The following is a 14,273-nucleotide window of genomic DNA, read 5'->3' as shown; positions in this document are numbered from 1 at the left end:
TCATTCACTGCTCCACCGCGAAGAAGAAAGGGGACAATAATTCATCCACATTTCAGGAAGAGTCAAATCCTAGTGTGTGAGAGGCGGGGCTCGCGAGCCTCTACAGACTGCCCCTTCCTCGGCCTCGCGGGCCTCACAGAGGGCGGGTCTTTAACCACCTCGCTCCCCGCCCAGCGGAGGGAGGATTCCTCATCCCCCCCATCCCCGCCAAACCGAATTATTCGCAAAGTCTCCCCAAACCGAGTTACTACGAAAGCCCCGACAAATCGTACTTAAATGCCACGGAGAACAGACGAAACTAAACTACAATTTCCTTTGGGGAGTCAGTGGGTTGGATGAAGGAGAAAGGGAGCTGATAATCCCTCAATGGCCTCCAAGGGCCTTGGGCCGGGGTCGCGATGGAAACTACTCCCCAGGGCAGATCCACACAGGTGCTGCGTGGAGAGCCTGCACCAGGTTGCAGACGCGACGCCCGGCTCCCCTCGCAAACGCCCCCCACTTTGCTCAGAAGCGCGCGGCCCGTCCGGTACCGAGTCCGGGGACTGTGCTGTGAGCCTTGCACCCACCAGGTGTTTGGGGTGTCGGGAAGGGGCACTCGTTCGGATGCAGTTCCCGTCTTCAGGGCAGAGTCCGAATTCGGGGGGACTGCAAGCGAGGCATACGTCCCACCGCCTTGGGCGCTTATTCTGAGCCAAGAATCAATACCGGATCGGGTGGGATTGCGTTTGCCGGGCGGCTGCGAAGAGCCCGCAAACCACCGTGCACCGCATGGATCTTTCACGTCCACTCACGAGCCTCGCTGACTCCCCAGACCTCGGCGGCGCCGTGTCCTCCACTCGGGACCCCACCCCGCTGTCGGCTCCCATCCCCTCCCTTCGGTGCTGGGGTTCTCCAAGCTGGCCCCTTTCGCTAAGGGAGAAGACCCGCTTGAGAAAGAACTGGGAGAGCCACTTCCGGCTTTTCTGACAAGCAATGGGCTGAGGTATTGGTAGTGACAGGAGAGGGTTAGTTCCTGTGTTTTGCCTGCCTTCCTTCCTCCCCTCCTCCAACTCCTCCTCCTCCTTCATCTTGGTTTTATTACGTTTGGGGATTTTGGTGTTTGCAATTCATTCTAAAGCAAATGACAATGGCTTGGAGGTCTTAAGCACAGCTCCCTCATCTTATTGGATAAAATAGGTCTGAGAGACTGTAAATGGCTGACCCAGGCTATCACAGCCAGCCAGCTCATGGCTGAGCTGGGATGGGAACGCAGGCCTCAGGCCTCTCAGTCTAGCCCTCCCTTCCTTCTGATCAAACACAGATTTACATCCCTTCCTAGCCCCCGTGCCTATCCCTTCCACCTTTCCCCACTGTCCCTCCAGGCTCCAAAGGTGGTGAGATGTGGCACCTGTTGGAGGGGACCACTCCCTGGGGATTCTGCATCTGAGGAGACCACGACGAAGTTTCCCGAAGAGGTGTCGCAGCCCCACACCCTCCAGCATGTGGGAAGGGGGATCCCTGAAGAGGGAGGTGATGATGGAAGCAGACATTTCCTCATCTGTAAACTGGGGCTAATAACGGTACTCACTTCACAGGTTTTTGGTGAAGATACACAAGTCTTGTGTGTTGTGAGTGCTTCATAAATTCTAGAGGGCTGCAGGATGTTTCCTACTGGTACATGGAGGTGAAGATCCTGCATGAGTTCAGCAACGCCCCCGAGCTTAGCAGATGCTCTCACTATGGGTCGCCCGGCTTTGGAGGATGCCCAAAATCACTGCTTGAGGGGCCTCTGGAAAAGCCGACCCTGCCCTTTCTCGCTAGGTCTAGCATGGAAAGGACTCTGGCCCTGGGTAGAAGAGTCCTGCAAGCCAAACTTTAAGTTCCACCCCAGAAGCACCCCATATGCTGAAATGCAGTACTTGAAACCCATCACCGTACTGTTGTGTGGCTGCCTCTCTCCAGAGGAAAATGGTGGTGGCAGGAAGGAAGATTTGGAAGGTGATATCCCTGTAAGTTCTTAGCCCCAGCTCTAAGGAGGTGGTGGTGGCATGGCTAGAGTTGGGTAACCAAGGGGGAAAGGTGATCCCACGTGGAAATAGCATTTCTCAACCGTGCAAACCCAGCACACCCTGTTGGATGAGAGGGAAGTGGGTTCCAGCCATCCAGGGAGGGCGCTCCCTCACAGAGTTCCTCCTCCTGAAGCTCCAAGACGTCAGGTGAGAGAACTCGGAGCCAGGTGCCAGAGGAGTGCTTTCTTGGAAAAATTCATCTCTATACATTCCAGCAGGGCATCCAATTTGATGCCGACCGGCTCTTCCTTCCCTCAGGAGACTTGACTGCACACCCCTTCAAATCTTTCTGTCTCTCCTGGCTACCCCCACCCCCCAGTGCCTTCTCTTACTCCTCTAGGCTTCCCTCTTTCTCTGATGTCCTCTCCTGTTCCCCAATTCTAAGACTGCTGCCTTCACTCTGCACCCTGATAACGAGAGCACATGTGTGTACAAACATGAATTGTCTGCACATTCAAGTGACAGAGGGTTTGTATATGAGTATGCTGGGGAATCTGTGAGGACTGACAGGTTTCTGGGTGGGGTAACTGTCTCTCCGCTAACATGGAGCAGCCTAAATGTGTGTGGACTGGTGTCTCATAAGACGCATACAAGTACATAAATGTTTATATGGTTGAGTTTTCTGTATTTTAGAGTGTGCACCGACAGTTTGGGTCTGTTGTGGGTCTGTGTAAGACAACCATAATGCTTTTGTTCAGGGGTGGTGCTATTCATCTTTGGGTCTGTAGGTGTGTACACATCACAGTCTATGCTCTGCATTTGCAGATCCATAAATGAACCTCTGTTCATGGAGGGATGCTAATGTGAACATCGTTGTAGACACCTGTGTGCTGGTAAACGCTAGTGTATCTGTTGTATTTGAATGGAGTCTCTGTGTAGTTGTGTATCTGTGGCTATAGAGACACCCACCCACCAAGATCTTAGAGGAAAGCCTTGCACACAGACTGGAAGATTTGGCCACGGAGCCCGGTTTGCCGTATTTCCTACGCCCTCCGAGGAGCCATCAAACTGGACTTGCCTCCCACTTTCGGATTTTGTCCGGCTTCGTGCGAGGCTTCAGCCTCAAGCGGCGCCAGGAAAGGCGGGGCGCCGCGCTGGCAGAAGCTCAGACGGCGGACCCCTCCTTCGGCCTCGGGGGCCTGCGGAGCTGCGGTGTCGCAACCAAACCCTGGCCCCTGCCGGAAGCGGAAGCGAGGACGGGGGCGGTGAGGCGCAGTCGCGGCGGTCGCGGCGTGCCAGGCCAAGGGCGCCCCGCGGGGGTGTGAGCGCCGCGCGCGTGCAGGCCGGCTGGGCGCCGGGCGGTACCGCCTCCGACCCGGCGTCTGTTTACCAACAAACTGCCAGCGCTCGGCAGCGATGCATTCCGACGCGCTGAATAAGCTGTGGGGCTGGCTGGCTGGTCTCGACTCCTCTGCAGGTCCGTGGCGGCGGGATCACAACCGCCGCGCAGATCCCCCACAGTCGGAGAGCGCGACCGCAGGTTCCTTGCGCCCCCGCAGCCGCAGCGCCTCCGCCAAGGCATCGCGGCCCTGTCAACTTCCTTGCGTTTCTGCGGTTATGATCGGACTGCCCCAATCGCCCTGCAACCCCGGCATCCCCCTCGGAGCTGATCCCGAGATGGCTGGGCCTGGGCCTTGCGCACCGCTCTCCTCCCATCTCCCGGTTCTGAATTTCCCTACCCAGGGCTGCCCCGGAGGGGCGGGCCCCGGCTGCAGGCCTCCATGAGGTCACCGCGTGTGGTAGCCAATCCGCGGCGTTTAAGTGGGCGGGGACGCCGTCGGGTCCCGGGAACCGAAGCCAAGAGCGAGCCGAGGTGGGGGGTGCATAGATTTAGGGGGGAGGGGAAAAGCCATGGGGGGCACCCCCCGGAACCCCTTTCCCAGGCGCGCGCTCTCCGCTGGATGAGGCGCAGAGAGACACTTTCCCCGGGATAAGTGTGGGGAAAGCTGATTGGGGGGCTCATCCGGCTCCAACGCCCGAGGCTCTGAAAACAGAGAGTTGGCGGAGGGAGCGGACTCAGTGCGGGGCCATGGCCTAGGCCCTTCGGCCCCGGGCCCGGCCGCAATGACCTCTTTGCCCTGCGCCCTCCCTGGCCCGGACGCCTCCAAAGCCGTCTTCCCGGACATCGCCCCCGTCCCATCGGTAGTGGCTGCCTACCAGCTTGGCCTGTCCCCCGCAACCGCAGCCGCCTCCGATTTGCCCTATTCTGGGCCGTATGGCCACGTCCTGCCCTATCCCTACGCTGGGCCGGCGACCCCCGGAGACTCCTACCTGCCCTGCCAGCTACCCACGGCGCCGTCTCAGCAGTCTCATCAAGAGCGGGAGCCAGGTAAGTACGGCCGCGGCGGCTCTTCCCACCTCCGGGGTCCTGCTCCAGGGAGCCCCTGAACTTCGCCCTCGCCTGGTTGGGAGCAGCTGGCGGGATTCAGACCTTACTCAGATTCCACGGGATCTGGGGTTGGGGGGGAGGGCGAAGGGATGGGGCGGGAGACAGGGGGGAGGGGCGGGGGCGAGTTGATCTAGGTCTCCTTTCAAGACCGACCTGGTTTCGATTTGCAGTTGTGTGAAGGCGGGTGGCAGGGCTGCTCCCTACCCCACCCCCTTGGAGCAGCGGGGTTGTGTACCTACTTATAACGGAAAACCGAAACAATCCAGATGTGGGTGTAGGTACCTAGCCCCTTCCCTAGGATTCTCTCCATCATGCGCTCCTTCTCTCCTCCATGTCGCCCCTCTCCGCGTTCTTGTCTCAGAAAGCAGTGCTCAAGCCACAGCCTGATAAGTAGAGATCAGGTCCCAGCTGGAGGGCAGTAGAAGTGGGGGTTTATTTGGGGCCCCTCCCCCTCTCCCCAGTTGGCGCCCGAATGTGCCAGACCGAGACCAAAAGCTGACCTGGTAGAATCTGGGGCTAAATGCTACTACCCATGGTTCTAAGAATGTAGCCACAGGTGGGTCAGGCAGTCTCTCATAGTAGATCTCAGCCTTCCAGCCAAAGGAACTGGCCATTCCTGTTATCTCCACCCCTTGCCTTTGGGGTAGGTCAGGCCCCAGTTACATTGCCTGGAGCAAGTGCTCACTGGAAGGTCTCAAAGAAGCCAGGGAGCTGGCCTGTCTTCCTGGTCCTGGGCCTTGCACAGGCTGTACCCATGCAACACAGTACATCCATCCATCTGTAGTGGCTTGGGTTTAGAGCTCAGTTCCCCTGCACTCCCTGTCCCCACCTAATTACCCCCACAGTTGTCCTTGTCACAGTTTCCTCTAAGGATGCACATCCACTGGGTGACTTAGCTGGAGTCAGCCAGGACCAAGATGTCTCCCTCCCTTCCCTTGTTGCTCTGCTGAGACACATGAGCTCATAAACATCAGAGCCAGAAGTGACCCTAGAGATTTAGGAGCTTCTTAATGTACAGATGGGCAAACTGAGGTCCAAAGAAAGGGTGTGCATGGGTCAAGGACACAGCCTGTTTTCCAGGCTTGGCCCTTGCAAATTGACTTTCACTGCATGAAGCCAGAAAAGAGGATTTTAGGGAACTTCCTCAAAGCCCCCAAAAGTTAACTGCCTTCTGTGCTAGAACTGGGGCTGCCTCTTTCCCGCTTCTGGATCTGTGGTTGGAAGAGGAGCAGTTGGGGGGGAGGATGTTTCTACAAATGATCTAGTTTCTAAAAAACGAATCCCTTGGCCTCTTCTCTTCAGTATATGCTAATGTGGTACATTTGTGTGGGCGTGTGTGTCTGTTTAGCGGGGTGGGAATAAGATAACTTTGTCCTTAAGAGAATTCTTGGAATTGGGGTTGGTATTTTCAATCCTGTCTTCTACACTCTTGCCTTCCCTTTTCTTGGTTTAAGAACAAGAGAGTGGAGGGTTCCTTTTCTTTACAAAGTTTCCCGGATCCAACGAAAACCACACATGTCCTTAGATTAGATTATAGCATTTACCTACTGAAACTGGGGGATTGGGCTCACTCTAGATTAAATGATTGGGGTGTGAGAGAGGGCTTGGGGGTCTTCCTTTTGCCACCACTCTTGTCCACCCCAGCCTCAGGGAGAGGTTTGGCTCCAAGTGAGCTGCGTGCCACCACCCCGATGAGCAGGCAGGTGCCGCTATGGTTCAAGGGAGGCCCTTGGGCTCCCGAGTCAAGACCTGGGCAGATCCAGTCGTGACTTCTGCAAGTGGTGTGGAGAAAGCAGCTGTCGGGAAAGGAACTGGGAAGGGGTGCGGTGGTCTGCTGGCAGAGTTAGGGCGCGGAGGGCTTTGAGAGTTTAGCAGCTGGGGCCATCTCCCCGCCAGCTCTGCCTCACGGTCCGAATTGTTTCACGCAGCCAAAGAGGCGCGAGTGGTCGCTGGGGCGGCGAGCAGCCGGGTCTAACCAGGGGAGGCAAGACAGGCGCGGGCGGGAGCGGAAACCCAACGGTTTTTCTGGGAATTGGCTGAGGCGGGGGTCGAGGGGGGTGGATCTGAGAGGCCCGCAGCGCCTGAGGCCACAGGTGAGGGATGCGGGGGAGGTGAAGGCACAGGGTCACCGCGGCCGGTCGAGGGCGTGGAACCTGAAGTGCGGGGTGAGCCCGACCGGAGGAAGGGGGCGGGGGACGCGGTCGGACCCCCGCTGCGTCTGGGCACCCGGGCGCAGCGCTCTGGCGACTGAGGTCGGCCGGCAGCCCTGCGAGAGGAATGCAACGAACCCTAAGCCCGCGGGCATTTCGGCCGCTGCGTCCTCCCCAACACTGCTCTCTACACGAATGGTCCCAATGTCCCCGTAGAGTGGCGTAGTTGGGGCCGCCCGGATCGGAAGAGGGGAACCCCTCGCCCAGCCCCATCCCGGGGTCGAGCTGTTCCCGGACCGAGATTCCTCGAGAGGCTGGGCTGGGAGGCAGGAGATCTCCCGCCAGATCTCCCGCGGCGGCACCGCAAGCGCGATCCAGCAGAGACCCAGAGGGCCTGCGCTGCCGGCGCAGCGCGCTCTCCGAACCCCGGTCACCTTCCATGCTAGCCGGGAACCCCTCCGTGGGTGCGGCCGGGCGGAGGAGGGGGCTGCCTTGCACCACCGGGCTTCTAGGGCCCCTGAAAGTTGACTACTCTAGCCAGCCAGCCTTGACGGAGGGAAGAAAGAGATGGTCACTTTTCTGGAGGATGTGCCTCAGGAGAGGGAGGCCCTTGCAATAGGGGAGGTGAGGGCAAACCCTGGGGCACTTCCATACTCTGAAGCTGGGAGGGGTGCTCATCCTGGCGTTCAAGGCCCACTCTGCCGGGCCCCTCTGACCACCCCTCTTCCGGCAGCGGGGAGAATGCCACGCAGACACTGTATCGGGTCTCCGAACAATGCTTTTGAGTTCCCCCCCGCCCGGAACGCCCTTCCCCCGTGCTCTCTTGGCCTCAGCCCAGCCCTCGACCCAGCCCTTCTTCCCCGCCCCGCCCCAAGCTGGCGCCACCGCACGCGGCTGAACTCTGCCATCCCGCCGCTGGGCGCCGCCCCGACCCTCGCTCTGGCCGGTGGCGTTGTCCCCCTTAGGGTCACAGGACCGTTAAGAGTGGGAGCTCCCTGAGGGCAAGAACTGCTGCTAGTCCCACGTGGCACACAGTGGACGTGTGGGGTTTGAAAGGAGGGTGGAGCGGAAGGTAGAGAAGGGCCGAGCCCCAAGCCCGAGTTTTTGCTAATCCGTGGCCGGAATGCAAACGAGATGCAGATGAGCCGTGAGACGGCGCGTCAGCCCCTCTATGCGTGCACACACCGTCTCGGGCCGCCCCCCAGACTCGGAGAAGCCGCCGCTGTCCCCGGAGTCCTCGGAGCGGCGCCCGCAGGCCTCGACCAAGAAGCTCCGGAAACCGAGGACCATCTATTCGAGTCTGCAGCTGCAGCACCTGAACCAGCGTTTCCAGCACACGCAGTACCTGGCTCTGCCCGAGAGGGCCCAGCTGGCCGCGCAGCTTGGCCTCACCCAGACACAGGTGGGGCCAGTCCCATCCTTCCTGCAAGCTTACCCTCCCCAAGTGTGTTCTCTGGGAACTCACCTTCAGGTGTGAATGACTGATGAGTCTCCAAGCCCTGTTTTCACAGTTCTAGCTGGCCCCCAGTAAATTGGGGGAATGTGTTAAAAGGTGTGTGGAGGGTGCGGGGAGGTAGGGGGGTGATTCAGGGGGTAGAGGAGGGTACCCAGACTGGGAGAACTGGATTCTAACTCAGATGCAGGAACTCAGGGCCTTCAGGGGCTTATGGAGGCCTGGAGCAAATGTTCCCAACTTCTGCTCTTCTCCCAGGATGGCTCCCTCCCACTGGGTCCCTTGCCCTTGGTCACTCCCTTCCACAGGCACACTCCTCCTGACCTTCCATTCTTTCCCCTTTTCTCCCCATAGGTAAAGATCTGGTTTCAGAACAAACGTTCCAAGTACAAGAAGCTCCTGAAGCAGAACTCTGGGGGACAGGAAGGGGACTTCCCTGGGAGGTCCCCCTCCCTGTCTCCCTGTTCCCCAACCCTTCCATCCCTCTGGGATCTTCCCACGGCAGGGGCCCTGCCCACCAGTGGCTATGGCAACAACTTCGGAGCCTGGTATCAGCATCACTCCCCTGATGTCCTGGCTCCACCTCAGATGATGTGAATCTGGGGAAGAGCAGATCAGGCTCCCGGCCCACCTGCACCCCTTCTGGGCCAGGAGGAAGCCAGATCCAGATGGGTTTTCTCAGGAGGATAAGGAGCTAGAGGAGAAAAAGGATGGGGTGGAGTCCCTTCCTCCTTGCCTCAAAACTCAGACAGCCTTGGCCATTGCCCCCACCACCACCACCAAGGACTGGACACCTTCCCTCCAGCTGGTCAGAGGCTCTGGAGAGAGACTCATTGGCTGGAGTTAGACTTCCCAGGACCCCTCGTCTTGCCACTCCTTCTTGAAAGGACTGCAGTCCCACCACAGCCTGGGGTTCAACCAGCAACAAACACTGAGTGTTTTTTCTCTTTGTGTGCCTTGGGCCCTGCCCAACCCACTGGTGAGTAAAAGCAGAAGTGAAGTGGACATCCAGAGTCTTCAAGTTGATCACCATCGAGACCCACCCACTGATTTTTACCCCCATAACTGATACACCTACTCACTATCCTATGATGTAGATGGGATGGAGTAGAGTTTTGTGCACCTATGGGTAATTTTTCCTCTCTTCCTAAAAAAGCCCCTTTCCCCATGTCTACCCACTATAAGTAGATAATGGATCCAATTACCCATCTAGTTCAATGAGTATTCATTAAGAGTCTGATTCATATCCCTAATACCTAAACAAATCCACATGCACACACTCTCTGGAACCCAGCAGGGTAACACTTTGTGGAGAATGGGGACAAGTGTAGGTAGACATGCCCCCAAATATGTGGGGTGAGCCCAGCAATTTAGCTCCTCACAGCTGTCTCTGTCGAATAGAACTGCTCATATTTATAACCAATCTGACTAGCAGCCTCCCAAGCTCTTACCATCCCCCGTATCATGAGCATCCAGAGATTAAAGTTTGTATAGAAACCTGGGCCTTGGCTGTGAGGTATGTTCATGTCATGACTTCTGGAGCCGAGGGGTGATTGCTCAGCTTTCTCTTCTCTCCCATCTGACTCTTCCAGCACTGAACTAGAGGCACTGGATCCTCCTCTACCACTAACTGGCTATCCAGTTCTAGCTCTGGAATGTTCTAGAAATATCCATATTTTCAGACACTCTAGTGTGAAACCAGAAGATGCTAATACAGGGAATGATCAAAGTCGGAGTGATCCTCACAGCAAATTCTCTCCTGGCCCAGTTCTGGGGGGAGCCAGGCACTTCACAGCCCCCTGGCCCTACCTTCAGCCCAGGGAGAGCCCCTGCTCACCTTGGGAGAGGCCACACCTACTGACCCAGTCTAGTCCTCCCCTGGGAGAAGTGAGCTCCTTGGGGTGGAAAGGCCCCAAGTCACCTAGTGGAAGGGGGAGCAGGAGGGAGAGGAGAAGGAAAACCCCAGAAGGAACTGGACTTCTCCATCCAACGAACATTTGTAGAGCCCCTGCTCTGTGTTAGATCCTGGGGATATCAAGGTGACCTAGGCAGACCCTGTGGGCTAACAGAGGCCAGACAATGACCAGCCACTTGTGTGGTGAGTGCCAGGCTAAGGGAAGTACTGAGTGCAGTGAGGGCATAGTCAACACACACACACACCCATGCATGCATGCATGCGAGCACCTGGCACCCAGCAGCCGGGAGATTGAGGACAGGGGCTGCAAATAATTCAGGGAATCCAGTCCAGCCTGGCCCGAGGCTTTGGGGGAGGGGCCTCCAGTTCCAGACTAGAAGCTCCCAAGTCAAGCTTCCCTCTTACTACTTAAACCTGTTCCCAAGCAAACTGGAAAGCCCACCCAGGCACTTCGCGCCAACCCAGGCTGGCCACAGAGAAGCCCAAATTTGGAGTCTTATGTAGGGGAGTGGGGTTATGAGAGTCAGTGGGAACCCACCCCACCTCAAAAGGACTGCAATCAGCCCCTCCTAGGCCCTGTTATGTGTCAGCGGCACCCCCATTCCCCAAAATATACATGGAGGGGTCTCCTGGGGGTGGCAAATGGCACAGGGTGGGTCAAAGCCAAGCTCTAGGAGCAGTGAGGAATGAGGACGCCAGGAAGAGAAACGCCCTCCTCTTCCTCCCCACCGATGCCTTCTCCTGCCCCACGCCACCCACCCCATCTCCACAGGCTCTCTTGGTAGCCCCAGCCCCAGATTCCTCCTCTGGGTCTTCTCTGAGGCCACAGGTCTGCAAGGTGGCTGTTCCCTCCCACGGCAGGTTGCACACTCTTTTTTACACAGACCTGAGATAAGATCTACCGCTCCATCTCGGAAAGCCTCCAAAGGCGAGATTAATTGGACAGCCCAACAAGAGTCACATCAGTTAAAACAACAGCCCAGACTGTAAACTTAAGTAGCAAAAGGAGTATAATTACTCTTCCAGCCGGTGGCCAGCTGGGCTGACAGTGCCTCCTCTTCCTTACACCCATCCATCCTCCTTTTTCAGTGGAAACAGGAATCCTTGTCCACTTGAGAGCTGGTCCAGTTTCCTTGGGCTCCTGACTGCTGATGGGAATGAACCCCAGTGGAAGAGGTACCCCATTCCCTTCCCACAAACCGCTGGAGCTGCAGAAAGGGAGGCTGTGATTTCTTCCTGTGAAGACACCTCTCTGGGAAAATTGGGCCAATAAGGCAGGGGGGACACTACTGAATGATTTAGGACTGAGGTTTTGGCCTCCAAAGAGTCCTGCTCTGCTGTGTGACTTTGGAAAAGCTGCTTAACCTCTCTCTCAGCCTCCTTTTTCTCCCCCCTAAGATGGGAACACTAATAGGACCTGCTTCCCAGTGCGGTTGTGATGATGAAATGAGATGGTGCTTGTAACATGCTTGACATGGTACCTGGAACATAGTAAGCACTTAATAAATCGTGTTTATAGCTGCCGTATGATTATCGAAGAGGAGAGGTCACAGTGACGCTGAATTCATACATACTGCCACGGCCATCCATTCACCTCCTGCCTCCAGCCCACCTGCCTCCTCAGGGCAAGGAGGAGAAAAGGGGCTGGAGACTAGAGAACCCCACACATCCCGGGTCATCGCCTTTGAGAGCAGGACACAGGCAAGGTCCTAAATGCAAAAGCCCCGGGATCTAGAAGCAGCTGAGCCTGGAGCCCACTCTCTCACCTGCACGGGTCTTAGCCACAGGAAAGCTGACTTGGAGCTGTCCTGCGCTCTCCCCACGTGCTATTTTAAGACATGTCCCCCATCTCTCCCCCAACAAAATGAGATTCAATTAATTCAATTAAAGCAATTTTGGGAGCAGCTCCTGAAGGCTTTCAATGCGAGATAATTACAAGTAATTTGCTGCTGTGAAGAGGAAAAGGGCACACTGGGTCTGGGGGGAAGGAGTTAGCCCCCTCCCCACCAAGCACACACAGATCTAGAGGGATTCCACACTGCCATCTGAACTGCCCTCCCATTGGCCAAATTACTTGCAGGTGGGAGAGGGAGCTTGCGGTGGTGGGAGGGGGCTGGGAAGACGGAGTGACAGACCGCCCCTCCCCCACCCCACATCTGCCCTGCAAGGTGGGGTGCGGAGCTGGCTGTTCCCCCGACAAAATGTCTGCATAGCCCTAGCAGCTGATTACTCAGCTCCAAACCTCACTTGAGTTTGGATGCCTGAACTTGCCTCTGGGACTGTATCCAGAGTCAATGGAATGTTATCCGGGTAGCTGACGCCTGTGTAGATGAGGCCTTAGAGATCAAGGACTTCCCCAGAACTTATAAAGGATGTGGATAGAGCGGGGAAAGGCCAGAGAAGACATACACTGACTTCTTGCTTCCAAGGAGGTGATGATACACCCACTCTCTCCCTTCCCCTGATCTGATAATCAGCTTTCTAGTTCTGCCTGGCATCTAACCTCAACTCTTGCTATTGTAGTGGTAGCAAATCTCCTCCCAGCTTTCTGTCCTTGGGACCACTGAAGCCTCTTCCTACAGAGAAGCATCTTGCAGCTGTTTCCCACCCCTAATTCACCTGCGATAACTCTTTCCTTGCCAGGGTTCATTTGGCCTGGGAGGAGGTGGAGGTGGGTATGGTGCCTAGAGGGGACTGGGGTGGAAGGTAGGAGGCTGGGACCAGTGTGTGGGGATGGGCTTCAGGCCTCTGCAAAAACTCCTCTGAACCCTGTTCCCAAAGTACCTGGCTTTCAAGGGTCGAGGGTCCCCCTTCACCTGGGAGCCCCTATTCCAAGAGATGAGTAATGTTTTAACTATAAGGGTGGAAAAGAAAAATTCACTGACCCTAAAGTATTTCTCTTTCATATCTTCCCTTCTCTCCCATCTGACTCCTGGCTTCTCCCATGCCAAGGAGGAGTGAAGAGGAGGGACCTTTCAGCTCTAGTCTCCCCTCTCCAGCCCTTTCTTCTGCCCCTTCTCTGAGTAGCATTGCTGTTGGACCTGGGACAGCCAGGGAGAAATCCTATCAGCGAGTCCCTGGGCGACCGCTGTCTCTCCCCTTCCAAGATGAAAAAAGTTAGAGAGAAAAGTGGCTGCCTCCTCATTTCTCCCCTTCCCCCTTTCCTGGCCAGCCCGGATTGGTTTAAAGGGGGGAATTACAGTTTCTTCTACCCCAAACCTCAGAGTACAAAGGCCCCAGACAAATGCACAGAGACAGGCAGATGCAAGGACCCAGGCACAGGGACATGACAAGGGCACACACATTGCCATAGAACAAAGTGCATGCAGACACACAACAGCGTACATGGAGTGGGCAGAGCTGCATGCAAGACACACACGAGCATGTATACAGGAAGCCTTCCATGGTCGTACATGGACATATACAGAGAAGTACACTCCCAGGTTATGTATTCACGGAGTGAAGCACAACACAGAGGGATGAACAAAGCAGGAAATGCCCAGGGACTTAAACACATGCGAAAATAGCCTGAAACATCCCCAGAAATGCACAGACTAGCTTCCCTATGTGTGAGCTTCTCTCACTCCCTTCTCATTCCCACCCCCTTTTCCTGGCTGTCCATCTCCTATTTTCTGAGAATATTTCCCTGGTAAGCAGTTGGGGAGAGAGACTGAATGGCCAAGAACCTGATAATTTGATTATAACTTTATTTTCTTTGTTCCCTGAAGCCCTGCCTGCTTCCTTTCCTGAGCTCCAGCAAGAGCTCCCATCCCAGCCCTTCCTGGCACATCCTGTGGCTCCCAGATGTATCCATAGATTCCAGCCCTGGCACAGAAACCCAAAGGCTGTCCTCTCGTAGGGCTCCACTGAACCCTCTGTGCCCCTGCCCTGACAGCAACTCAAGGAGGAAGGATCTCAGGGGTCACAGGGTGGTGAGGAAAGCACTGCTTTGGTTACTACTTACTGTGTAACCCCAGGCAAGTTACACACCCCCTCTGAAGCTTAAATCATTTCTCTTCCTAAATCCTCTGTGTGTGTGTGTGTGTGTGTGTGTGTGTGTGTGTGTGTGTGTGAGGGGTTGATGTGTATCCACCACCACTTTCCACTCCAGTCTGGGGCATTGTAAAGCACAGCCTGTCTCTCCCATCAGACTGGAGGCTCCCGGAGTACAGGGCTTTGCTTCTCCCGCCAGAATGGACGCCTTCTGCAGCTCTTTTCACTCCCCATAGTTTGATGTCTCTAAGGTACTCACCCCCAGTGGCATCCCGGGGGACGTGTCTGCCAGCCCAGGAAGGGAAAGGAGTTGGCTTCAAGCTTC

At 56.3% G+C, this 14,273-nt stretch overlaps 1 protein-coding gene across 1 annotated transcript; it reads left to right on the top strand.

Annotated features, from left to right (window-relative positions):
- The first annotated feature begins 3,910 nt into the window (after positions 1-3,910).
- Positions 3,911-9,542, top strand: DLX4 (distal-less homeobox 4). Its single transcript, XM_059047390.2, has 3 exons — positions 3,911-4,377; positions 7,793-7,989; positions 8,395-9,542. Exons 1-3 carry the CDS (start codon positions 4,113-4,115, stop codon positions 8,635-8,637), a joined length of 705 nt encoding a protein of 234 aa, XP_058903373.1. The 5' UTR covers positions 3,911-4,112; the 3' UTR covers positions 8,638-9,542.
- Positions 9,543-14,273: the final 4,731 nt, after the last annotated feature.

Source organism: Kogia breviceps, chromosome 19 (assembly GCF_026419965.1).
Source record: "Kogia breviceps isolate mKogBre1 chromosome 19, mKogBre1 haplotype 1, whole genome shotgun sequence".
NCBI classification, from domain to species: Eukaryota; Metazoa; Chordata; class Mammalia; order Artiodactyla; family Physeteridae; genus Kogia; species Kogia breviceps.
Note: the sequence above shows the minus strand (reverse complement) of the source record. Positions and strands in the feature narration are given on the sequence as shown.

Coding starts and splice junctions, on each gene's coding strand:
- DLX4 (XM_059047390.2), top strand. CDS start 4,113: ATGACCTCTTTGCCCTGCGCCCTCCCTGGCCCGGACGCCTCCAAAGCC. Junction 4,378..7,792: donor TCATCAAGAGCGGGAGCCAG/GTAAGTACGGCC, acceptor GCCGCCCCCCAG/ACTCGGAGAAGCCGCCGCTG. Junction 7,990..8,394: donor TTGGCCTCACCCAGACACAG/GTGGGGCCAGTC, acceptor TTCTCCCCATAG/GTAAAGATCTGGTTTCAGAA.